Source organism: Quercus lobata, chromosome 6 (genome assembly GCF_001633185.2).
Source record: "Quercus lobata isolate SW786 chromosome 6, ValleyOak3.0 Primary Assembly, whole genome shotgun sequence".
Taxonomy (NCBI): domain Eukaryota; kingdom Viridiplantae; phylum Streptophyta; class Magnoliopsida; order Fagales; family Fagaceae; genus Quercus; species Quercus lobata.
In genome coordinates this window covers 40,527,001-40,553,551 of record NC_044909.1, presented here as the reverse complement: position 1 = coordinate 40,553,551, position 26,551 = coordinate 40,527,001, and the positions used below count along the sequence as shown (strand labels likewise).

The 26,551-nt window shown below is 33.7% G+C and overlaps 2 protein-coding genes across 3 annotated transcripts; both read right to left on the bottom strand.

Annotated features, from left to right (window-relative positions):
- Positions 1 to 4,572: 4,572 nt before the first annotated feature.
- On the bottom strand, positions 4,573 to 5,608 carry LOC115995033 (ethylene-responsive transcription factor ERF011-like). Its single transcript, XM_031119441.1, has one exon. It carries the CDS (start codon positions 5,373 to 5,375, stop codon positions 4,866 to 4,868), a length of 510 nt encoding a protein of 169 aa, XP_030975301.1. The 5' UTR covers positions 5,376 to 5,608; the 3' UTR covers positions 4,573 to 4,865.
- A 9,436-nt stretch (positions 5,609 to 15,044) lies between these two features.
- On the bottom strand, positions 15,045 to 23,187 carry LOC115995419 (protein couch potato). 2 transcript variants are annotated; one of them, XM_031119975.1, is made up of 10 exons: positions 22,717 to 23,187; positions 21,021 to 21,083; positions 18,926 to 19,010; positions 18,751 to 18,819; positions 18,186 to 18,261; positions 17,896 to 17,947; positions 16,923 to 17,035; positions 16,673 to 16,742; positions 15,403 to 15,488; positions 15,045 to 15,319 (listed from the first exon to the last, which is right to left on the bottom strand). In XM_031119975.1, the coding sequence occupies exons 1-10, from the start codon at positions 23,032 to 23,034 to the stop codon at positions 15,277 to 15,279; spliced, it is 975 nt and encodes a 324-aa protein (XP_030975835.1). In that variant the 5' UTR covers positions 23,035 to 23,187; the 3' UTR covers positions 15,045 to 15,276. The 2 variants fall into 2 exon arrangements, with proteins under 2 accessions (XP_030975835.1, XP_030975836.1); XM_031119976.1 differs by having other exon boundaries at positions 18,186 to 18,258; positions 22,717 to 23,185.
- Between the last annotated feature and the right edge of the window lie 3,364 nt (positions 23,188 to 26,551).

The window sequence follows — 26,551 nt, the reverse complement described above, 5'->3', positions numbered from 1 at the left end:
ACTTTTAATCTCTAACTTAACGACAAAAGATTTTACTAGTTGACTTAATTGGAACCCACTTGTATGAGAGTATAATAACGTTTTACTTTTTTTATTTATTTATTTATTATCTCACATAATAGTAGATCCTATTAATTGAATCCACGGTCAGACCCATTATTAGTGCGACATTACTAAATGTCCTCAGAGTATTTTCGAGTATTGTATTGTATTGTATTGTATTGTATTTTTTTTTTTTTTTTTCTTTTGGAAGGTATGGTGGTTGAGTAGCTTGTAGAAGTGGTTTGATTTGGTCCTTAATTGCCGTTTCTTTTTTGAACCAAAAGGAGAAAAGGGGCGTAGGACATGAAGATGATGAGATTGTCCGCAGTCTTCGGCTGGGATGGTGTTTCAGCTCAACAGGCCGACCCATCTCGCCCTGAATGGGGACTAGCTTTCCCCAAGCTGTTCAAGATTCAAGAGTGAACTTTGTTTGATTTTTTGGTTTTTTTCTCCCCCACCCTTATGGGTTTGGGACGAGGTGGGTATTAGCTTCTTCAACTCGGGTATTAGCTCCTTCCAACTCAAACTCGACTCAAGTATTTTACCAATATTTTCAAAATATTTAATATATTATTTATATAATTAAAAGAAGGCTAAATAACATTCATCCTTTTAAATTTGTCAAAATTCAATTTAGTCCTTTTAAGTTTTAATTTTATTCAATTTAGTCATCGCATCAATCACTGCTAAAATTGCGCTGTCAATAACCCTTAAAACGTCATTTTTGGGTCTCGTTTTAGGACACTTAATGACAATTTTCTAATGAAAGTGGATAGGAGGATAGAATTGAACAAAATTAAAACATAAAAGACTAAATTGAATAAAAGAAAAATTCAATGACTGAATTGAATGAACTTTAGACAAAATTAGAGGGTGTAATTTGTAATTAACCTTAAAAAATGTAAATGATAAATATAACTTCACTTTATGTCTTTAATTTCCTTTCAGCAAACCCTGATTACCAAAGGGTCTCCCTCCTCTCCCTATTTCTAGTCAAACGACATTTGTTTGGCCCTCTCTATCTCTCCCCTTAGGCATGCCAAAGATAATTTTATTATCCTAAGACTTAATTCGACTGTATACACCCTTACAAGGAAGCATGAATGTGGTGTCCTAAATTCATTAAGGCATTGCCATTAATGGCGGTTCTTCCACCGAGCCACTTGAGCATTTGCTTAATATCCTCTAATATAAGAAGGCCTATATATATATATATATATATTTTGAGAATGATAAGAAGGCCTATATTTAGTCCTATGGTAGAATACAATAATTAATGCAATACTTTAAAATGTAAAACAAAATATATCTCATACCTATTTTGTTAAATTGGTTATTGTCTAGAAATAAATCCATAAAACTCTCACTTTTTTTTTTTTTTGGTCTTGTATTTTGTAGGGGTATTGGGCCCAGGAGCTCATTATCTATGTATATATTGGGCATGTGGTCCAATTCGAGGACATGAAGTCGTCCGATGAGGAGTAAACATTTCCAGGAGAGTCCGTGTTAGTAAATGAAGAAGTTAATTTTGGTCATAAGGGCCCAGGAGGGTGGGTCGAGGATGAATGTCTCCTCGGCAAACCAGAGCCGAGGGTCGAAGGGGTAGTCTGCTATTCCAGGAAATTTTGTTGATACGAATAAGCATTACAAAAACATAGGACAGAGGGGAGTCCTAAAATATCTAAGGAGAAAACTGCTACCATCGCATTGAATGCTTTGCAGCTAACCCTCTAGTCGCATTAATATGGAAGTGATACCTGAACAGTGGTTTTCAGCTTTACAGCTACTACACAAAGATTTCAAGAAGGTGCTGATAGGACAAGTATCAACACCAACCATCTGGCCTGCACGTGGAGGGTAAAGATGAAAAGGGAAAGAGAGTATAAAAGAAGAAGGAGGCAATGAGAGAGGGAGATCGAGAAACTAAGAGGAAAACACTGTAGCAATCAAAAACTGAATTCGTAATCAAACTTGAGAGATATATACATATGAGCTGATCTCCTCGGACTTTGCCGATGACGATTTTCTTTAGTTCAAATTAATCTATCTTTCTTTTATTGTCATCTGAATCCATTTTACTTGTTGTCCAACTCATTAAAACCCAATTTTCCAACCTATTCTCTATAAATTCATTGTATTGGGTTTTTTAGGCCTAAGTTTATCCATTACTTGAGCTAGGGACCCAAATTGTGACCTTACATATTTAATTGAGAGAAAAATCAAATAAATATTCAACGTTTTCTTAAACATGAAAATTTTCTTATATTATTTTAAATTTATTTTCAAAATTGAGATGTATTAAAAGAAAGTTAATCAATAAAAGAAAATACTTCAATTAATGTACTAAAATTTATATATATATATATTTAAAAAAAAAAAAAGATTAAAAGTGTTGTTGAAAAGATTAAAATCAAGTGCAATACCTTACATGATGTAATAGCTATCATGGGTTGAAATTGAGAGTTGAAAAAAACAACTTTCAATTTCAATCATTGAATAAAAAATATGATTAAAAAAAAGTAAAAATGATAAAAATATGTATTCGTGGGGACAGATGAATTGCACTGGCTGCAATACCAATCCAAATCCTTGTTCAAATATCCATTACAGACAAAAATGGGAGAAGAGAATTGGGAGCCAGATACTCCCCACAAACAAACCGGACACAATGGGCAACTGTCTAAGATAGAAGTAGGGCTGTCCAACCCACCCGGCCACCCGCCCAACCCGCCTAACTCGCCCGAGCTCGACCCGCCGCCACCCGATCCGACGTCTCCAGCGGTCGGACGCGGGTCCGAACTCTCTAACCCAACCCCACGCGGGTCGGTTGCCGGTTTTACATTTCAAAACCCATGACACCCGACCCGAACCGAAACAATCATCCTCTCCGGCGAATATTACAAATTTTGGACCAAATCCAGCGAGATACTTCGAGATCCGGTGACGTTCTGGTGTTCCTCAGCTCCGATCCGGCCATCCTTGGTCTTCCTTCGCTTAGATCCGGTGTTATTTGCTCAGATTCACTCAAATCCGGCAAGATCTACTCCCATTTTCGCTCCGATTTGCTCAAATTCGGTGGTATTGGGTTAGATCTGACTTAGATCTACACAAATCCAGCTATTCCTGGTTAGATTGGGCTCCGATTTACTCAAATCCGGCGATAATCCTTTAGATCCGGTCGGCTTCAACTCAGATTGACGAAGAGAGATCTTCTCCTCCGCTCGCCGTCGCTCATCATCATACTCGACCGACCCGACCGTTTGCTCCCTTGAGCCCGGCTGACTCGACCCGTGGTGGTCGGCGGTCGGTTGCGAGTCCGTTTTTGTTCCACCAGACTTGAGCCAGTCGAGTCCGGGTTGAGGCCAAAACCGACCCGGACTGACCCGTGGACAGCCCTAGATAGAAGTATGTTTTTTTGTTTTTTTGCTAAACCCAAACTCTCTATAATACTAATAAGTTATTAAGACGGTTTATAGCTTATTACAGGTATCGAACCCTCCCCAATAGTATTTGGATCATGACTTTCGTTTCAACAAAACTATTAAAATATCTCCGAAGTCCATACCATTTCACAGTTTCCAATGATGACATCAAAAAATGTACAATAATATATATGCCATGTCTAAAAAGCAGTTTAATCACCCGCTAATTGTGGACTAAAACCTTTGTCTTGTACTAGAAAACGCATAAAAATCGTCAACTATACATGGATAACAGCTAAAGCATAAGTCAAAAACTTTCCATCAGATCTGGGTGTAACCTCCTAAGTACTAGCTAGCTTTGCTAATTTTTTCTTTGTTTAGAGAGAAAGAGATATTTTGGGGGTGATTTGACCCACACGAGTTTTGCAAAAATTCTCAGGTACGAAAGAAAAGAGTGAAGACAACACCGACCAAGCTGTGCATCCATTGTCATCATCATCACAACCACACCACCCCCACAAGCCCCCCCAGCTATTTCTTTCTCTCTCTCTCTCTCTCTCAGAGCCGCAGGTGCCCCACAGCTCATAATCAGCGATAGTGCAAAACCAGAAAATACCTAACTCATAAAATCTTATCACTTTAGTAGTTATATGAAACTTTAGTGGTTAGCATAGCATGGCTCTTTGCGCCCAACTGCTGTGTGATGTATGTAGGCCACCGCTGTTCCCATTCTCCACTTGTTCTTTCTCTCTCTCTCTCTCTCTCTCTCTCTCTCTCACTCCTCTTCCATAATTAAACCAACCTTCTGTCTCAATTCAACCTCAATTTTCCCTTGCTAATTACTTTTCACACGGCATCCAAATAGCAAAAGAAAAATGAAAATTCCAACACCGAGAAATTAAACAAACATACAAACAATAGATACCTCAAAACTGTATAATTTAACTGATAATTCCTGATATCTCGCTTAAGAAGTTAAACAAAATGGCTGATATTTCTAATAAAGACGCGTTTAACAGTTTAGGTCAAATTCCGAGGCATCAAATTAAAAGAAAAGAAAAAAAAACTAAACAGTAATTAAAAAAAAAAAAAAAAAAAACCCCAAATCTACTGATAACTAGCTAATATAACATTTATAATTTTTACAATGCCAAAATTTCTTTGGTTGAATTGAAAAGAAAAAAAAAGCTAAAAAGAAAAAAACTAAAACTGAAGGTAAAGTACACAAAAAACAGGACAGAGAGAGAGAGCCGCATCATTTCAGCCGTCAGTGACATACCTCCCTAGCGCATGTTAGCGACAACCACCTTCAAATTCACGTACGAAGTACTGTACTAGAAAGAAACATAGGAAAAAAAAAAAAAAAAAAACCCCAAAAGCTAAGATATTTTTATTTTCAATCTAGTTCCTCTCCCACTCCCCATCTGAATTCTCCGGGTCAGGTACCTTATTCAAGTCCACGAACCCACCACATGTAGTCTTGAACTCCGTCTTAGCTGTCGAAGGACGATGTTGTTGTTGCTGATGTTGATGTTGGTGATGAGGATGAGGATGATGTAAAGCGGTTTCAACAGCATCGACTTGTGCGCCGACTTCGGTGGCTTTCTTTCTAATCGAAGCGGCGGACATGTCTTCGGCGCCGCCGCAGCCGGCTTCACCGGCTAAGAGCTCAGGGAAATTGAGGCGGGCCGATGGGCCTCTGAGATAGAACACCGCCGTGTCGTAAGCTCGAGCCGCCGCCACGGGGGAAGAGTAAGAGCCGAGCCAAATCCTCGAACGCTTATTGGGTTCTCTAATCTCAGCCACCCACTTCCCCCACTTCCTCATCCTTATCCCCTTGTACGGTCGCTCTCTCTCGCTCTCAAACCCTCTCTTCCTGTTCGCCTCTCTCTCTCCTCCACCTCTCTCCATCTCTCTCTCTCTCTCTCTCTCTCTAGAACTCTCTGCGAATTATAGAATTACCGACTCTGACTGCTGTGACTGTGAGACTGAAGGACTGGGTGAAGCTTCATGAAAATACAGGAACGGTGAGTTGGAGAAGCAAGGGCTTTTTTTTTAGAGAGAGAGGGAGGCTTTTGTTTCGTCCATGCTACTTGGCCACTAAACCTGTAATCTGGGTAAGACTCCACGTTGTTTTTATCTTTCTTTTATTTTCTTTCTTTTTATTTTCTTTTCAACTTTTTCTAAATTCAAATAGTTCAAACTTAAAACTAAAAAACAAATTCACCGACAAAATCTCTGTGATTTTTTTTTTTAGGCTTATGTTTCCCTATTTGTCATGACGTAAATCTAAGCTAGGCCGTGATAAATTAATGGACAATATGAAATGTGAGGTGGGCTTTTTTGTTTGGGCTAGCTCTTGCCAAATGTCTTAGAAAGGAATTTGGTTCGATTTCTATATCAGGTCAAAGTTATGTATAAAATTATTGCATTTCTGACATGGGTGTGAGTTTTTGTTTTCGGCCACCGTTTGCCCATAAAAGCAATTGGTTTAGATTTTTTTTATTTTTTATTTATATATATATATATATTTATTTATAGCAAAAGTAACAATATTATATTAATCATTATAATGATAATAATAATTTTTTTTTGATAAGAATATTATTTTCTAGGTGGCATCATTGGTGGTGTGATGTGTATTGTCTTTTGTGGGCAAGTGAAGTGGAATTCAGAGGTTGAGGGAAAGGAGTAGTAATAATATTATCTTGTTTTATTATTATTAAATTTTGAGGCTTTTATAAGTGTTTATATAAAATTATTATTATAATATTTTCGGAGCAAGCAAAGGGGTAGGTCGGTGGTCGGTGGATAGATACCGTTAGGAATTGACTTTCCCCCCACGCAATAACGATATGATGGATTACCATTTTTGTCCCTATGAAACTTTGTGTTCTTGTAATCAATTAAGGGAGAGATTTGACATTTCGCTTTTTTTGTGGGCCACTTTGTCTGCTTGGGTGCCTGCTTATCATTTTTAAGAGACGGCAATGTTATTTAGAGAATTGGTAAAATAATATTTTCACATTAAATTATAAGTAGTAAATTATTATTATTTTTAATTTGAATTTATAATTTAAATTATTTTTTTCTCATCAATAATAATTTGTCACTTAAAATTTTTTATAAAAATGTTATGAAATATTATGCATATAATATTTCTCAATTATTTATTCTTACGAAATTTTTTTTGAAACTCTTAAATAAATTTTTTATTTTTGATACATTTCTTTTGGCTTCGAAGAGAGGTTAAAGATTATTGCCATGTCTCTTCACCTAATGGTAAGTTCATAACTTATCATCATTGTGGAAAATAATAGGATTAATTATTTTCGGTGCTCTCACGTCTTTTGTTCAATGAAGCAGTCTATCCGTCTATGTTCTTAATAATAAGAAAATTTATTAATGACAAATGAGGGGTTTCTCAAGCTTAGGTCAAATCCCATTACATAATCTACTACTACCAATCGATGAATCAAAGCAAAATAATTGGACAAAACTGTAATTCTTTTTAATCCTCCACCACTTCTAGTTCTTTTTTCTTTTTCTTTTTCTTTTTATATAAAATAAATGGTTTCATGACATATTTTTAATTTTTTATTGTAAAGAAATATCTTAGGATGAACCTAACCAATCCATAGATTCCACAAATAACTTGTGTTAGCTACGGGATAAAGGAAAGGAAATGCATGGATCACATAAATTAAAAAAAAAAAAAAAAAAAAAAAAAAAAAAAAACCTCACATTTATGATGATTTATCTTTAATCTCTGTCTAGTTAGGAGCACGGCATAATTTTGAGACCCAACACTGTCATAATTATATATATTGATTATGATTTATGAGTTACTATAACCTTTTTTTTTGGGGGGGGGGGGAGAGAGAGAGAGAGAGAGAGAGAGAGAGAGAGAGAATGAGTTACTATAGCCTGATTTCTATTTATATGGTCTCATGGCTTCTTGGAAATCAAACAAATTTTGGTTCATTTGGCTAAAATATAGGAGTACTGGATTAATCATCATAACAAATTGGGCCAACACTGTCATAATTATATTAATTATGAGTTACTATAACCTATCATTTCTATTTATAGGGTCTAATGGCTTCTTGGAAATCTAACAATTTTTGGTTCATTTGGCTAAAATGTAGGAGTAGTGGATTAATCATCACAACAAATTGGCCTAGGGCAGAATCCACGTGTTATTTTCAGCTTTAAAAAAAAATTATAGAAAAAGAAGAATCCTTATGGGACATGAAAAAAATTCATAACTTTCTCAAATTATCTCAAATTAGCCTATCACCTTATATATGGGCCATTAAAAAAATTTAAAATTACATATTGTGGTGAGTCATGTATGAGTTTTTCTTTTTCTTTTTCTTTTTTAATTTTTTTTATGAGAGGATAGTCATGTGTGAGTTAATAAGGTGATTTGGGAAATTATGAATTTGTTGTATCCCTAACTTAATTGAAAAAGCATCCACTTGCTATAAAACGAAATAAAGTTTTTTTCCCTTTGTTTTTACCAAGAAACAAAATAAAATTTGAATGCTCCAGATAGCATGTGTTTATAGCAAATAACTAGTCTGTAAGTTTAATACAATACGATTTTTCTTCTTTTTGTTTAAATATAAAATTTGATAATTATAGTAACTCTTAATATATATTTTATTATGACAATATTTGTTATAGAAGTATGGAACTATATAGTCTATTGTTAGACATTTGTTATAATTGTGGTTGTATAGGAAACTATATACTCAATTAAAGAAAACATGATGCACCAAGATTCATATGAAGGGTTAAAATATAGAGTAGGATTTTAATTCAATTAAAAAATATATATTATAATAATGACATGTAAAATTGTGAAGTCGCCTACAATTATATGGAGCTAACCAAAATTTAAATAATTTCAAATATCTATCTATCTATATATATATATATAGATTATAGATTATAGATATATTGAGAATTTGATGCCAGAATTAGATATTGATGTATGACAATGAGTAGCATACAGACCTAAGAGCATTCCCATCTTGCTCTATTTTGTGTTCTTATCTATTTTACATGTTACCATGGTATTTAATGCTAAAAAGAAAAGAAAAAGAAAAAATCACATAAATTTGGTGTTTTATCACTGTTGAGAATTTTGCATTTTACTACAGTAACATAATTAACATCTAAAAATAAAGGTCTATTGTAGCCAGGGGCGGAGCTAAGATTTTTTGTTTCAAGGGGCCAAATTTTGTTACTAATCTAGTAGTCACAAGTCAAGATAAACCATCACACATGTGTTGTACATTACACCAACCAAGGCATGGGGGAATGTATATGTGGTTGGATCTAGACCCTACACGTGAAGTGGCCATGAGCAAAGGAAGATGAAGCATTGGCTACAAAATCCTATCCTTGGTTCGTGCCAAAGGCGTGACTGCCTTAGGAAGGAAGTAAGATATGCACCTGACATGGTACTCAAGCACTCACAAAAAGGGAGATAGTGACTTTCTAAGGTTAGCAGTTATGAGAATACCCCTTATTGATTAAATGCATGTTGGACCACTTTAGAGACACGTGTATTATTTACAGTACTTTTGATGTCCCTCTCATTGTCCAAGAGTTGTTTCCCAAGCAATGGCAAAGTCACCTAACCACAGGCCACAGTGCCACGTTGGTGCATTCTCTCTCCTTCAGTCACTAGATAATACCACAATCGTGAAAATGTCCAAAATAAGAAAATGATGACTTGACACCTGTCTTTGTATTTAGCCATATTCCTAAAATTATAAGAGGAACATGCAGCTAGATTTTTAGGGTAAGAACCCAAGTAGATCTTTTGAGAAGAGAGTAGAAAGTTAATAAGATAGGAAGATAGAAAATAAGGTCTCTCTTTTAAGGAAGAATACCCTTATTGTACAAGGATTACCTATTCTTTTCAAACCATGGTTTTTCATCAATTTCTTAGGGTTTTCCACATATATCTTGTGTCATTTTTATTCTTGCTATCACTTTCTTCTTCTCAAGCCTTTGTGATGTCAAACCTTGTACCTTTGTCGCTCATAAGTTTTTTCATGTAAATGTACTATTAAATAACTTATTTTATTCCTTATATAAGCTCAAATCTAACTTGCACGTACACATGCGTAAATGCACATACGCATATAAACATTAATATTTTGATACTAGAGTAGGTCATAATTTATATATATTATATATAAAGTTATCAACTTTCACACACACACACACACACACACACACACATAAATATAAATATATATATATATATATTTGCAAGATAATTTTTTAAATGAACTTATCATATTTCAAACTCCAATTAGTACACAAAAATTATTTAGTTTGATATCAAACATGTATAAAAAACGAATTTGATAAAATAAAAACTACCTTGTCTATATAACTACTAAACTGATTGACAAATTCTGTTGGTTGTAAAGAACATCATTAGACTAACTCGAATATTTGGAAGGACCAACTTCAATTTTTGTAGCTAAGTATTTAAGTTTTTTTAATACTTATACATAATAAAAAAGAATTTTTTAAAATTTTGAGGTCTCACAAGCCTAGCTATAGCTCCATTGACCATTGTAGCATTATTTATATATTAAATAGCTCCATTGACCTTTGTAGCATTATTTATATATTAAATACAATTATTTTAATCCAACAAAAAGAATATAGAATAAATCTTTGGCAATGCAATTTTTTTTTTTAAAATTTAAATTTTGGCATGTACGAATGTGAATGCTCGGCTATGGAAAGTTGGAAGCAAAAGAAAGAAATGCCTTTGTGATTTGCTATGGGACGTATCGTTCTTCTTCATTAAATGCATGCACATATTTCTGTGGACACTTCCGGTCGTATCTAGTAGACGAGAAGCACCAGAACCACATAAAATTAAACTGAAAAACATAGTGCTATTCACCTTGTCTGATGCATGTACGGGAAAAAGACAACAATTAAAGAGGGAAGAAAAGTAAGAATATGTTTAATTAAGAAAAGCAAGTCAAAATATTTGACAATGAGTTCTGATTATCTGTTTGTTCAAAGGGTAATAAATGGTAAGGAATGGGGCAATTTCTTCCACGCCTACTCATCACTTTATTTTATGATTTTTATTTTTTTATTTTTTGGGTTAACTTGATGGCCAAACTAGTTACAAGTCAATATAAATGGAGAAATGGCCATTTTCAAAATCAAATCAAATTTGGTGGACAAAAAATAAAACACCTCAAACTTGTGGTTGTTACCCATGCATGTAGGGCGGGGTTGGATCATTTAGAGCACTGACAATGAGGATTTAAAAAAACACTTATTTTACATCCTCAAAAACTACTTTATCTATTGTTGGAGCATTTTAATATTAAATCATTAAAATGAATAAATGTTACAACATAAATATAAAGATATGAGAGTGAATATGGAAGATGAGGAATTAGTGAAAATGTTTAATCCTACGTTGAAAAAGAGAAACTATTTTATTCTTTTTAATTGTGGTGATTAATGAGCTAACATGAATTGTCTCAGATATTGGGCTAGATACATGCGCAAGGGGGAGGTGAAGGGTGGAGGTTTTCTTTGTGTTATTTCCATTATCATTGTATTTGCACCAACATCTATTTTACCAAGTTATCCAACAATACACCCAACATCACAATTTTTATTTTTACATACAACCCAATAACATAATATAAACTACCTAATAAAAAAAATAAAAAGTAAGAAGGGAGAGAGAGTGTGAGAGGAAGAAAGAGTGTGTGAGAGATTAAAAAAGTAGTTTTTTCTTTACAACCTCATGAATAGTAAGGTTGCAAATATGCAACCTTAGAGCAACTACATCAATCCATCTATAGTCTTCTAAAATAGAAAAAAAAAAATACAAATTTTACACATTTTGAGCAAAAATACACCCACATCAATGGGTGTAAAAATGTGTAAAGATGTGTAAATATTTCTATGAGCTACAGTAACCGTGTGTATTTATACAGTTACTGTAGCTCGTGTATCTATTATTTTATTAATATTTTACTTTTAGTTTTATTTTTCTCTCTCCTCTTAGCAAACCGAGTCTCTCTCTATCATTTTCTCTGTTCTCTCTTGCTTCTCTTCTCCCTCATCGGTGACCAAGGCCTGGGAGAGCTTGGGCTTATTTGGATTTTTTGGTGGTGGTAAGGAGGTCTGGGCTGCCCTGCTTTTGCACCTTCGGTGAGACCCATTAGGCTCCACGGGCTCCTCGGCCATTTCAAGCCGATTTGTGAGACAGGTCTTGGATTTTCGTGCGAAGAAGGCGAAAGAAGTAAGAGTTCATGAATAGGAAGAGAGTTGGAGTTTCTTAGAGACAAAAAGGATGGTGATGGGGTCTTCTTGGTTGGTGGTGGTAAGGAGATTGCCGAGTAAGGTTTTGGTGGGTTTTGGAAGTTTCATTGAGATTCATTGATGGCTGTATTTGCAAAGGTAGAGGAACAATGGTGGCTGATTGATTTTCTATTGGGGTTGATCGGTGGGTTTGATCTGTTGGGCTCAGTGCTCAGGCCGGAGCACTGATTAGTGGGTTTTGAGAATAAATGAACAGTGTTAAAGAAATGAATATTTTATTGAATAAATATGTAGAATAGATAAACTAATGTGGGTGTTTTGTAAAAGTAAGTGTGTAAAATAGAAAAATTAGGTTTTTTCTTGCAAAATAGAAGGAAATTTTGCACTAACTGATGTGAATGCTCTAATGGTAGCTAGGATGGATATTTTTTGGGTTTACATACCTGGATGAAGCTTGCTTTTAAGAGTCTAGTTGCTAGAATAGCAACTGTGGTTGGGGGGGGGGGGGGGGGGTGGTTTACACCCCCAATGCTAGTGCTCTTAGCTAATAGGATCAGGGGAATTTGGGTCTCAACAATACTAACACAAGGTAAATCCCACCATGCCAGTTTAATAATACTAACTTAGAAACTCATACATAGATTCTATCACTATAATGTCCCACTTGGTGACAAGTCTAAGTAGGCTTGGCAAAACACCTCAAACTTGAGAAACCAAAATAAAAACAAATAAAAATTAGTATAATTTAGTCTATAAATTATGAAAAAAAAAAAAAAAAGTTGTGATGAAATTGATGTCACTAAAATTTGTTATGGAAAGTCGCCTTAGCTATACCTAATATACTAAATCAATCAAGAGCAAGGACATAATAATGGCTGAAATTGACAAATTTTTCTCTTTATCGTCCATATAGTTAACAAGAATTAACTTCGCCAGATGCCAGATGATCATGTCCTTTGATAATCCTAGTGACTATCAAAGGATTAAAAAATTAAAAAGAGTTTCAATTTTTTTCTTTTTCTTTTTTGGCTTTCCACTAGACGCATTGGCCTCTCAAATCTCAATCGATACAATCTATGACCTCAAAATTATCCCCTATCAAGATTCTATTCATATCTGAGTTAGTACATCTTTTATATATTCAGATTCAACATGAAATGGGCAATGAAAGAATTAAATAAAGAAAAAAAAAACATAAAAGCACGTGCAACAAAGGACAAGTTTCGCGACACACGTTTAAGGTCCGGTGGAATAAGTAAATCAATTGTTTTATGAATCACATTTTGTGCCATGATGAAGCATGCAATGGTTGTTTAATTACGACGTGAACAATGTACTATGGGAGAAGCCGCTATAGCTAGACCAAAATGAAGAAAACCTTTTTTAAGTTTTAAAAGCATTTTGACTTGTGCACAATTTGCATAGTTGCAAAAAAGGATAAGATCAACAATGATCAACATTGAACCTAATGATGAGACCACATGTCAATTAATTGATTATTAATGGAAAGAGTCGTGTGAGAGTACTGACTAGAAAGAAGTCATTGAATTGTGTGGAAATCTTGGGATCGAGGCCTTTAGACATTATTTTCAGGATGACCAGAGAGACACAGAGAGATAAACATGGCCGGCCAATGAAGGAGTTTAAAGTCAAATTTAGGTGAATACATAGACTTTAATTGTAGTCAACTCCTTGTCATATTGAAGTTAACTCTTAAAATTGTTCATATACATTGAATCCATGTTTTACAATAAGGTAGTAAAGCTAATACATATTCCAGGAACTTTCGTGGTTAACACATATATAGGGTATAGCTATAAAGATTTTAAGAGACTTGACTTTTTTTTTCTTAGTTTCTGTTATTTGTTGGTGGACTCGTGTTCCCTCATAAATAGAAAAAAAAAACAGTATTTTGTAGTTTAACACACAACACAAGTCACATCAAACACACGCAACTACTCTCCAAAAAAACCAACACTCGCTATTATTGGACCATGCGATGCATATAGTAATTTTCTATTCGTTTACTTCTCCAAAAAAAAAAAAAAATTTCTATTCGTTTAAATTCACACATGTCATTTAGCAATGAAGCAAATTTGCCCAGTGTAGTAACATGCGGCTCCAATCATCTTTTTTATTATATAATATATATATATATATATATAAGTTTTACTGATGTATGTTCTAAGGCATATATTAATATAAACTATTTTAAAAAAATAATAAAAAAATGTGACTATTTTTTTTTAATTATTTTAAATTTTCATAAAAAGTTTTATAAAATGAATGATTAATATAATCGAAGTTTTAATATATATATATATATATATTATAGGTCTATGTATTAGGTATTAAAAATGAAGTATCTTATGGATCTGTTGTACGTTACATCCCAATTAATATATTATTTATTTATATAATTAGGCTTTGCCTGTGCCACTATTTTCACAACCTCAAATGGTGACCTTTGATAAATCATATCTTAGGCCCCCCACTCATTTCATACATATAATTTCCTATTTCCCAAGGCTTTTGGTAAGGTGTGAGAAAATGATGAAGCCTTTAAATTTTTAAAAGACATAATGAGATCGATTACACATTTACACCTGAAAGTGACAGATGGTGGGATAAAAAATGTTAAGAGGTAACATTATTTTTACTTACTGATTGAAGAATAAATAAAAACCAATTTTCTCCACATTACCTTACTGTACAAGCATTTCCCTTCCTATTGAGCAAATTCCATCCATTACACATTGAAATGTTGAAAAAAGAAGAAGAAGGCAAAACGCTTGCTCCCGTTGCATAATTAGGTAAGCAATTGGATAGCAAATGCGTCTAGCATTTGTGTCCAAACTTGGGTCCTGTACACTGGTCACCAGACTTACAAACCTCTTTTCCAACAAAATTTTCATTAAAAATAAGTTTCGTGACATTATTCACACATTTAAAAATTATTTTGTTACAGTATTTTCAATTTTCAGTTTTCAACAATAAGCAGTATCCAAACAGACTCTAGATCGGGAAAAAAAGAGGAATTATTTCTATAACCCTTGCAAATATAACTTATATAGTTATAAGCCTGAATTTGGACTGTATTTCTCAGTTAATCTTGACCCGGCAAATGAATTATATATTGCAGAAATAAGACGTTCTGGCTTTCTTTTCATTCCTTATTTTTATTGCTATCCTCCATTACTTTTGTTGTATCGTTTGCAACACGCACAAACAAGGAAGCATCACACAAAGGGAATCTCCTTGACATGCTTCTATGTCTATCCATTATGAAAATGTCAAAATTAATGTCAAAAAGATGAAATATTTGATTCAATGAAGTGATGAACAGCAAATGAAAACGTGATAACAGCTATACTGAGAATGCACGCAACCTATCCTGGTTCCAAGTTACTATAAATGAGAATACAGTCAAGATAATTGCACAATTAAATGGCTAATTTGTCTCCTTGTCCTGTGCAATTTACTTTGACTTCTTACGCATTCCCATCCGTGATTTCGCATACCTGGAGCTCTTGTTAAGCAAAACCTTTGAAAACAAAACCAATAATTAGACAGAATAAAATGCATCAATTATAAAAAAGGATACTCTAGCCGCATGCCCTCGCCAGCTGGTGATGAGTAAAGAATTGTGCCTTGCAGATGATTCATAGCTCCAGTTGAACTGGGGGTATCCTTCAGATTTTGGTACACAAGCAAAGTCAGCATTGCAACATCCAATTATGCTGAGTACTAGACTTTTACACATATCGTACAAAAACATAAACAGAAACTAAAAAATTTTGAAGCACAAGACACATTGTGAAAGCAGTAAAGAAAATATCCAATGGAAATGCTCAGTCATTGATCTAATGAATGCATTCCGGATCCTACGTAAAGCAAAGTACCAACCTATTAAAGAAGCAAGAATCATTGCAACAACTGTTCCATGAAATAATTTAACTAACCACTAGTTTATTGCATGATAACAAGTTGACCAAACATTTCAAAATGGTAACATGCTGTTAGCACTTAGCAGTGACCAAAATAGATCAAACAACTGAGATGGCTCCACCATATTAGTAAGTGAACCACAGTAACAGGAACATAAATCTGGCTGTCCTCACATAATCTAACAAAGCAACCAAAAGGCCAAGAGCCTCACAGCTAGTTGGCACATCTAGCCCTCCCCTGTGGGAGGGCTGCAGTTTGATTCCTAATCAAACAATACATTTGGACATACAACAAGATACATATCTATCCATCTATGCGTGTGTGTGTATAACAATCTACTTTTCAGCTTTTCTCTCCCATCTCCATGTTCTTTTCTCCTCTCTCAGCTTCTCTCTTTTCATTCTTCTAATCCATAATTTCTCTTTCCTTCCTATCTTAAAAGAGCCTCTAGCACACACATGCCAATAAGCACATATGTGAGAGAGAGAGAGAGAGAGAGAGAGAGAGAGAGAGTGCAGATGTTTGCTATCCTCTTACTGCATGCATTTAATTAAGAAAATATAAATGCATTGCACAAAGAATCTGTAACAACTTAGCCTTTTATTTATCTATTGGATAGGTGACTTTTGGCCCCAAGGGGAGGTGAATAGGGAGATTAAAACAAATGAACTCCACTTCATGAGGGGTAGTCCCCAACCGATTGCACTACCCTTGGATGTCATTTGCTACTAATTAAAAAATGTCAGCTATTCACACATCTTTTTGTCTCAATCATATCTACTCAGCATGCAAAATAGCATATAGACTAAGTAATCTGAAAAAGAAAGGAAGAATATCAAGTTACCAGGCCTGCCATCATCAAAGAAACTCTACAATAATTCACATCAAAATTATACCTAACACCACAAAAGACGGTAATAAAGTACCTGAAAATCGACAAAGGCAACAGGAGCCCCATATGTGTTCTGCATCTTCAATTTTAGAAACCCTGGACATCTAATGCAAACAAAAAAAGAAAGAAATTAACACCCAAGTTATAAAGACTTTACAAATAGAAAATATACATGAAAATATAAATGGCAAGGGCCTTGTAGCTCAACTAGCGCTTCTTGATGTTTTCAATGGAGATGTCCAAGGTTTGACATTGAATTATCAAAAATAGAAATGCCTACAAACCTTGAAAATACTTGAATTAGCTCTTGCTCTGTACATGTTGGCCCCAAATTAGCCACAAAGAGTGTTGGACATGGGCTAGCATGTTGTGGAGCATGAGGTGCTGAAGTACCATTCTGTTGTGTAAGAGACATCACCAGAAATTTTAGAATTAGAGAATAGTTTAAGTGCACATCATATGCCATTAAGGTAGCGTTTGGGTTCGGCTGAAACGCAGTGCGTCTGCGTTTCAGCCGGTTTTTTTTTTTTTTAACCAGCGCCTATTGACTGTTCTTGGGATATGAACAGTGCAAATAGGCAAATAAACAGTTAATTCATTTATGAACAGTAACCGAAAAATCATTTTTTATTGTTTTTAGTTTTCAACAAAATAAGTGGTATCCAAACGCACCCTAAATTGAAATGAAACCAGCTATCCAGAAGTGGTGGTTCAAATAAATAATTTTTAAAGCAGCACAGTGAATTTGTTGCATAACAATCATTAATCACAACTCCAGGAAAACATGTAGTCAGTACTGAAGCAGCTTCAAGAGTAAATTTGATGGGTATGGAATAATTTCTAGAAGCATCTTTGACAGTATATATGAATGATTAGAAATCATGGATAAATGTAAGAAATCCTTTTTTCCATGTCAAGAACATTTTGTATATTTTCTTTTTATAATCATATGAAAATCATCACAAATAGTCACTTTATTGCATATAATGCAGGTTGTCAAAGCAATTCGTGTTCAGATCCAGAAGATGAAAAAATTCAAGAAAAAGGAAAAACAAGATAAACTCTGGTAAGAAAGAAGTGAAAAATTTTTACAAAAAAAAAGGAGGATTGGTAGTTTACAGGGTACACAATAGAGAGTAACCAATGGCTGTTATTATGTCTTCAGAAGTAAAAATAATGTAAGCAGTACAGCCAAATATAACTTGCAGTACAGCAGAATATAGCTTTAAAATGAAATGTGTTAAGAAGTAACCTTACCAAATTTGCAGCTGCTGTCTCATTTACGGCTCTGCCATCAAAATTTCCATGACTGAATGATGAAAGTATATAAATTATCAGATGAGGTCCAATAGATAAATAGAAGTGATAACTTAGAACACAGATTCTATATACTCCAACTTCTGGGAACAGGGCATTTAGTAAGTGATTTTACTGAGCCCTCAACCTTTCAGCTAGAAGTAACCATTTACAATTAAAAATGTGCTTATTATAGAGCTAGAAGTAATCACTCCCACATAATAAAGATGTGCTTAAGTAGTGCAGATGACCTTTGTGCAGATGGATAACCAATCGTGTTGTAAGCAGAATTACCCATTCCAGGCATGTGAATGCTGCCAAGACCTGCTAGTGCCCAAGCGTGCAAAACATGTGTCATGTGAGCTTTTCGAAGTATGTGTCCTTCATGTGACTAAGTAATTAATATGTACTCCAAGTAAGATGTCCCAAAAAAAGGCACCACAACTAATGAAAAAGCACGTTAATTGTACACACACACACAGACTATGGCATGAAGTATGCCAGAGAAGGATAAAACTTAAGTACAGTTCCTTACGTATTGTACCTTAGATTCCCCAATAAAACACAACCTTGTGGTTGCATTAACCAATGAATTACATGGTTGAATGTAATTGTCAATGGAAAAGAAAATACTGTTTTTTGTTGCATTGGTCAATATAACCATGTAATTGAATTCAATTGGGGAACCTAACGTAAAATACCTAAGAAATAGTAACTAAGTTTTGCCCGCCAGGAAAACTAGGAGAAGAGTGAAAAAAAAGGCTCCGTAAGGAGATTTCCATTATCTCTAAAAAAAAATTCAGTCAATAATCTTACCAGAATCAGGAGTGCCCCTCGAATATGCAGGCCCTCTAGCTTTTTTATCTGAGCCAAATCTTTCATCATCTGATTGGCATAATCAACAAAATCACAAAATTAAATTTCAAACCTGCTAAACTATAGATTACTAATAAAGATAAATCAAAGAAAATAATTCCAATGAGCAATAGACCTGTTCTTGCACGCTTGGATCTAGAATTAGATTTTGCTAGATCAATATATAGGGTTGATCCCTTCTCAAGATCAAACACCATCCCCTGCAAACAAGATTCAGAATTAAAAACAGTTGTTAATCTGTTTGTGTTATTATATCTAATGCACTAAAGTGCTAAAGCACCATATTGCTTTGCCACCACACCTAGATTGAAAAATCATCAGCAGAAAGCAATTCCAGAACACTTTTTTCTTTCCTTTTCTTTTCTTTTTTACTTAAATTACACACACACACACATAGTGGGACTTGAAGCCATGACCTAACCCTCCCTTTCATTATTACGGGAGTAGGAAATGCCATTTGAACTAGAGCTCATTGGCAAGAAGACAATTACAGGTTACTATAACTTGAAACATAGATGAAGAGTCCTACAAAAGATATACATATGGCAAACATGGTCATATATTGCTTACAGCCAAATGTAATAGAACTTAAGTATACTTATCAAAAAAAAGTAATAGAACTTAAGTATAGTTGTAATAACTATTGTTCATAACATACAAATTTGGTGTGCATGAATCCACATTATCCTCAGCATTCAGAATCCTGGGAATGTGATGTCTTGCAATTTGAATGCCTAAGATTGTAACTATTCCCATGTTTTGTTTGATTAGGAATCTAGTAAGATTCCTAGGGATATGAGTTCTTATGCTTGGTATATTCCTAAAAATTTTAAAGGAATTATATATTTTTCCCAAACTATCCATAGATTTGTAAACACAATATCAAGGCAATTCTTTATCTTCCTCCAAATAAATAATGACAAACAAAATATAAACTATAAATCATGATAAATTCATTAAAACTATAGTCCAACATAATTTATTTTATGGCAATTACAACATGATGTCCTGTTAATAAAAATAATTTTTAAAAAGAGCATTAAATCCATAACAAAACCACTTGGCAATGATTAGATTTGTAAACACTATAATCAGAATGGCCTTTACCCTTGTGAACTCCTTTCTTCCCCAACGTCCCTAATGAAGATCTGCATTAAATTTTTTTTTTTTTTTTTGTCTAGTTCCTTCCTAATTTTTTTCATCTTTTAATATTTGACCATGTACAATCTACTTATCTACAAGATAATTATAAGTCTCATATGGGATCATTTATGGCCTATCTATTCATTTGAATCCCATGGAGTAGGATCCATATACTCATGCAGTGCACACGTTAGTTAGATGGTCTAAATCTTCTTGTGGGATATATCCTCTTGAGCCATCCTCCCTAGATACGTTGCTAGGGAGAGTGAAGAGAGTTTTTTTTTTTTTTTCGAAGTTTTATTTCTATTGGTTAAAGGGAAGGGAGGAATCGGTAAAATTGTCAATTTATAAAAAATAAAATTTTTCTAGACATGGGAATGTGGATACCCACCTTTTTTAAGGGAATCCATGTTCCTACAAAAAGGGGATTGAGTGGAAATCAAGATACCTCGTGCATCTGATTACCTTGTGAGATTTGCGATCAAACGTGGGAATGTTAAGGAATCCTAAAACATTACCCCATACCAAATGCCTCCATAAGGTCAGTCATTGGCCAGATCTCCATAGGACATGCTTTCTGTTAGGAAACTTGCCTTTAGAGTTGGCCTTGAAGTTGCTATTAAGACGCAATACCTCATTAATCTTAATGTGTTTATATCAGAGATGAATATGACCAGTCAGCATCAATATGATATAACGAACTTGCCATTCATAATTAACAAATGTACCCATTAACAGTGCACTTCTGATTGATAATACTATACAAAATCCAACTCAAGCCATATCTCAGCTATTTAGGGTTATATACATATTCATCTTGTTGTAAACTCAATTTTATTTGTGCTTAATGTTTTGTATGTCTACATAGTGCTCTGTTTATTAACTTGAGTGGAAAACCAATTTTATTTTTCATAAACTCTTCAACATACATTTGTAACCATGAAATATGATTGACATCATTACTCTAACTCACAAAGATATCAAATGATGCTATAATTTCACAAGTTATTATATATACCAATTCCCAACTACTAAATGGAGAAGTGTATATGGTGAGGTATACTTACATTCATAGCATGCATAGCCACAATTGCAGACTGCTGATCTGTGAATACAGCAAAGGCGAATGACTGTCACCAATCCAAGACCATGTCAGAACAGATCATACAAAGAGAGCAATAAATTTAAAAAACACATGCATGATTTTTAGATACTAATGAAACAGGTATAGTATATCCCCACCAATAAAGAAATTTGAAAAATAATGTTCCATGAGCATGACAACTACAATTTATTTTTATCGATATTTTACATCTAAACATCATTAATAAGCCCTCACAGTCTCACAGAAATTTCTTTCTATCTTATCGAAAAGTTAAAAAATAATAAATAAATACATCACACATTTGAAAAGCAAACTCAATTCCTTCTCATTTTCCACTCACTTTATATCAACTGCCAACTTATATCAATCAAGCAGATTTCTCATATTAACTATTTCTAAGCCAGGGTTACTCTAACTTAGTTCATCTAGCAATTGAGCATGAAAATTAGCCTTACGCTCTGTTTTTTACGATGGAAAACCTTATGTAAAGATAGTTTTCCTTGTTTTCCAGTGTTTGGTAACATAAAAAAAAAAAAGATGAGTCAAAGGAAAACTATCTTTGGTCAACATAAAAAGTATATCTTATTTTTAGAGATTGTTTTCCATTAAATTTTTTTGGAAAACAACTCTATCTCGCAGCAAGCTAAATAAGGGAAGTTAGGAGGTTGTTTTTCAACTCATTTAAAGTTGCTACCAAACATTGGAAAATGAAATAGTTTTATAGAAAATGTTTCTTGAAAAATGACTCATTTTTCCAGAAAACATCATTGTTGAAACAATCAAAGCGTTAGTTTCACTTAGATTGAAAAATGACTAAATGAACTTCACAAGCAAACAAATACGCACCACTCAAGTTAGTTACCTATATAACTTTACTGTTCTAATAGAGTCCTTGCCTCTAGTAGAAAAAACCTATATAAGTTCCTAGCCTTAGTTTCACTCACTTAGATGAACCTGCTGTAATTTTTCTTGATCAGAATGTTCACCATCGTGAACATGATGCTCAATTTTTTTGAATAAAAGTTTTATTATCTATCAAAAAAAAGATTGAAAAATGATTAAATGAACTTCACAAGCAAACAAATACGCACCACTCAAGTTAGTTACCTATATAACCTTTTTTTTTTTTGACAACGTTGGGAACCTTTCTAAAGAAGAGTCCTTTGGACTCGCCTCTAGCAAGTAAAACCTATGGGCAACTAACCCGACCTGCCAAAACCAGTTGCCGGGTAATCCAGGACCCCTGACAGGCTAAGCAGTTTATAGCATAATGGGGAGAATTGTACAACACTGCAATGGCGAAAGGAAGTTTACAGTTTACAGTTCACCATTCAAGTTAGTTAACTATATAACTTGTAACAATAGAAGTAGAAGTTTCTTAGTATTTGCACAACACTATAACGGTTAAAGGAAACAACCTCATCATCTTTGTCCTCAACTCCAGTACAAAAGTTCAAAACTTTCTCTTATTTAATTTAGCTAATCAATTCATAAATAACAGTAACACAAAGTTCAAAACCTCAGCCACATTATCAGATTCCTTATAAGTAATCCCAATCTCCAATTTGAACACCAATTAGCAAAAAAGAGAAAACTCTGCTAAAGCAAAACAGAAACGAGCCCTAATTTTAGGAATTAGGGAAAACGAAAGAGAGAACCTGAGAGGTTTGTGTAGGGGTGCGAAGATGGGAGGACTCATAGCCGGGGAACTCGCGAAAGAGATTGTAGATTTCGCGAGGCTTGACGTCCTCCGGGAGCCCGGCGATGAATAGGGTTCGAACGGCGTCGTGCGAAGCCTGAGGGAGGAGAGTGGGGACGTAAAAGCCGAATGGGGCCTGAGCGTGAGCTAGATAGTGGTGCTGTGGAGGAGGATGAGGAGGAGGATGGTGTGAATTCGGCGGAGGAGGCGGAGGAGCTTGTGGTGGAGGCGGCTGGTAGTAAGGGTAGTGAGGAGGAGGAGGGTAGTAGGCGTCCATCCGGTGGTGATTCTGATTTCTGACTGGGGAGGAAAGCTCTAGGTTTTGGATCTTCCAACCTACGGTTTTTTTTTTTTGCACCTTTTTTAAAGGCCCATGAAACTACAGCAACCAAGTACCAACCCAACTTTCTTTTTATGGATTTTTTCTCATCTAGCATACTAGCACTTTATTTAAAGCTCCAAACTAAAACCAGAGCCACTTTCTCCAACTTAACTTACTATGTGATTTATAAGATAATGATAATTTATGCGCAATGCATGATAAAGATAATTGTCATTTTTCTATTAGTTGTTGGAATTTAAGGCTCCAAATATGTTCGAAGCCAAACATTTTTTGTAAAGTAAGAATGACAATTTTCTGTGAACTCGGCTACCCCAATGTGATGATGGGGCAGGATGCCCAGACCATTCGATTGAGGTTGGAATCGATTTTGGTTACTTTGCTCCGAGTGTATTTTCTAAAATACCTTTATATTTTTTGTAATTACAAAATTATTAACCATTAAGAACTTTGTATTTTTACTTTGTTTAAATGAAATGCTGGATACATTAGGACTTTATTGTTTATTTATATTATTGTTTTGTTAATCAATTTAGTTTGAAATTTGTGGTTTGTGTTAATGTTACATATTTAGCTTCTATTGAGTATTATTACTTTTATTTTATTTTATAATTCGATAGTTACAACGGGAACGAGAAATTAAAATCTTGAATGTTTCTATTAGAAACAATGAAACAAGACTCTTGTTTTATGAGTATTATTACTTATTTTTTAGGAAAATGAGTATTATTACTTAATAAAAGCTATTTCGGTTTATGTTAGTACATTTTTTTTTTTTGGAGAAATATGTTAGTACATTGAGAAGTTGTGTTTTTGTCTTGTTAAATAATTTGATGTGTGTTGGAAATTTAGACAATTGACAGCTGAATTTTACTGTATGTGCCAGGTGGACTTTGCTATGAACACTTGCCGATTTCAGCTTTGTATTGTGTAAATTTTAGCGGCAAACTTCAGTCCTTAGTGTCACCAAAGTGATCCGATGATATTCCACTTGATTTAGTAAATATGTTATAATCAACTGCATGCAAAATGCTATAAATAAGAGCATTGTTGTAAAAAAGGATAGATATAGCTTTCAAGAGAAAAACTACTCATTGTACTTTCGGCAATAAGAAAGTAAAGTGGATGACCACTAAAATACAAAAGTCCTATTACTCTTTAGTTTTATTTCTTTTAACTACTCTCTCCCTTTTTATTTTACTAGTCAGGGAAAAAAAAAAAAAAAAGTAATGATTAGCATCAATTTTAGATTTTATTTGTATCACAAAATAAAGATATAAATCATTTGATTTTTAAAATATATAGAGATTTACATTAATCAAAAGAGACATTAATTTTAAGAATTTTGATAATTATGTCATAAAAAGTTAATCTCATTCGTATAAGACTGTGATAGATCCCAGTCCAATATTTTATTATTTTATTTTGACCTATAACTTACACCTCAATAGTTGTGAATATATTGTAATAACAACAAAATGTCACGACATTTTTAGTTATGCTAGATCTCGGTATAATATTTTATTATTTTATTTTATTTTATTTTGACCCATAAGGAATTGACACATGCATCACAACATTTTCATAATATTTCTATATATACATTGTACTTAATTACAGTGTAAATTTATATTGTAGACACAAAAAATTGGCAAATTTTGTACACATTTACAAAATTTGTACACTATTTACCATTTTTTGTGCAAATGTGTATAATATTAACCACTTTTGTATATTTACAATGTAGACTTGCATTGCAAGTATAAAGTAAACATATAAAGATCTTAAAAATAAAAAATAAAAAAACAAAAAAAACAAAAATAAAGCTCAAACCAACTGGCATACTTGAAAGGAAAAAAAAGAAAAAGTGCACCTCACTAATTGAATAAACCAAAAAAATACTATTCATGAGTCTTTGGCTCTTTTTATATAGTTAATAGATATGCCAGCTGTCAGCTTACATGAATATTTAAAAGGAAAAAAAAAACCTTTAGGCACTATAGAAATTAATGTTAAAATATTGTGGACTTAGCATTTTTTTTTATTTTATCTATAAGAAATTGAGATCTCAACAATTGTGAAAATATTGTGATAACAATAAGTGTTGTAACATTTTCTTAAAACATTTATTTTTAGTTGTGGTTGGTCACAATCTCATATTTTATTATTTTATTTCGACTTTTAAGAAATTGACACGTCAATAATTGTGAAAATATTGTGAAATTTGTTTTGTCAGTATAACAATATATATATACCGGCTTACATAAATATTAAAAAAATATAAAAAAAACTTTAGTAACTGTAGCTACCATGCCAGTTGAATAAACCAAAAGCATTGCACAATAAGTATTGTAACATTTTCTCAAAACATTTATTTTTAGTTGTGATTGGTCACAGTCTCATATTTTATTATTTTATTTCGACTTGTAAGAAATTGACACGTCAATAATTGTGAAATTTGTTGTGTCAGTATAACAATATATATTAGCTTACATAAATATTTAAAAGAAAAAAAAAACGGATTACTAAAGAAAAAAAATGTAGCTACTGTAGCTACAGTGCCACTTGGCATTGTAGTTACTATTCAAAACTTGAAAAAAAAAAAAAAAAAAAGGTTTCTCACGAAACCAAAGCACTGTAGTTACAGTGCTTTAGCGCATTCGCCAACGTCAATAATTGTGAAAATATTGTGAAATTTGTTATGTCAGTATAGCAATATATATACTAGCTTACATAAATATTTAAAAAGAAAAAAAAAACAAAATCAAAAACAAAAACCAATTACTGAAGAAAAAAAAAAAAAAACTATAGTTATTGTAGCTACAGTGCCATTTGGCACCATAGTTACTGTTCAAAATGTGGGAAAAAAAAAGTGGCTCACGAAACCAAAGCACTGTAACTACAGTGATTTAGCGCATTTGCGTTTTATATATATATATATATATATAACATCGTTAAATTTATTATTTAGATTAGTGCTAAATATTTGTTTTATATTTGTGAGAACCACCACACGGCGGGTTAAGTGAATCTCATGGTGATGACTCAATTGACAATACTTTACCCACTAGATCAAGTGTTTTATATTTTGTAGTCTTCACCTGTTTAACTAAGGTGGAAAAAACGTGGAAATTGAAAAAGTAAATGAAGAGGCTGTTTGGATCCACGTTTTTCTCTACGTTTCACGTTTGGGTTTAATATTTGCTAGGACCCACGCTACACAGTAGCCAAAATAAACACTGAGATGAGAAACGCAGGAATGAGCTGAAACGCAGGAATGAAAATACGAGACGCACTGTTTCATCAAAACCCAAACGCGATGAACACAAGCCAGCAAAATTCATTGCACAAGCACATCTGGTCTGATCAAAACGGTGATTCATTGCACAAGCACAGAACATGATGAACCCAGAACATGATTCATTGCACAAGCCCAGCAAACCCATTCTTCGCG

Coding starts and splice junctions, on each gene's coding strand:
- LOC115995033 (XM_031119441.1), bottom strand. CDS start 5,375: ATGGAGAGAGGTGGAGGAGAGAGAGAGGCGAACAGGAAGAGAGGGTTT.
- LOC115995419 (XM_031119975.1), bottom strand. CDS start 23,034: ATGGACGCCTACTACCCTCCTCCTCCTCACTACCCTTACTACCAGCCG. Junction 15,489..16,672: donor TTGCCTTTGTCGATTTTCAG/GTACTTTATTAC, acceptor CAAAATCTGAAG/GATACCCCCAGTTCAACTGG. Junction 15,320..15,402: donor GGCGAGGGCATGCGGCTAGA/GTATCCTTTTTT, acceptor CAAGAGCTCCAG/GTATGCGAAATCACGGATGG.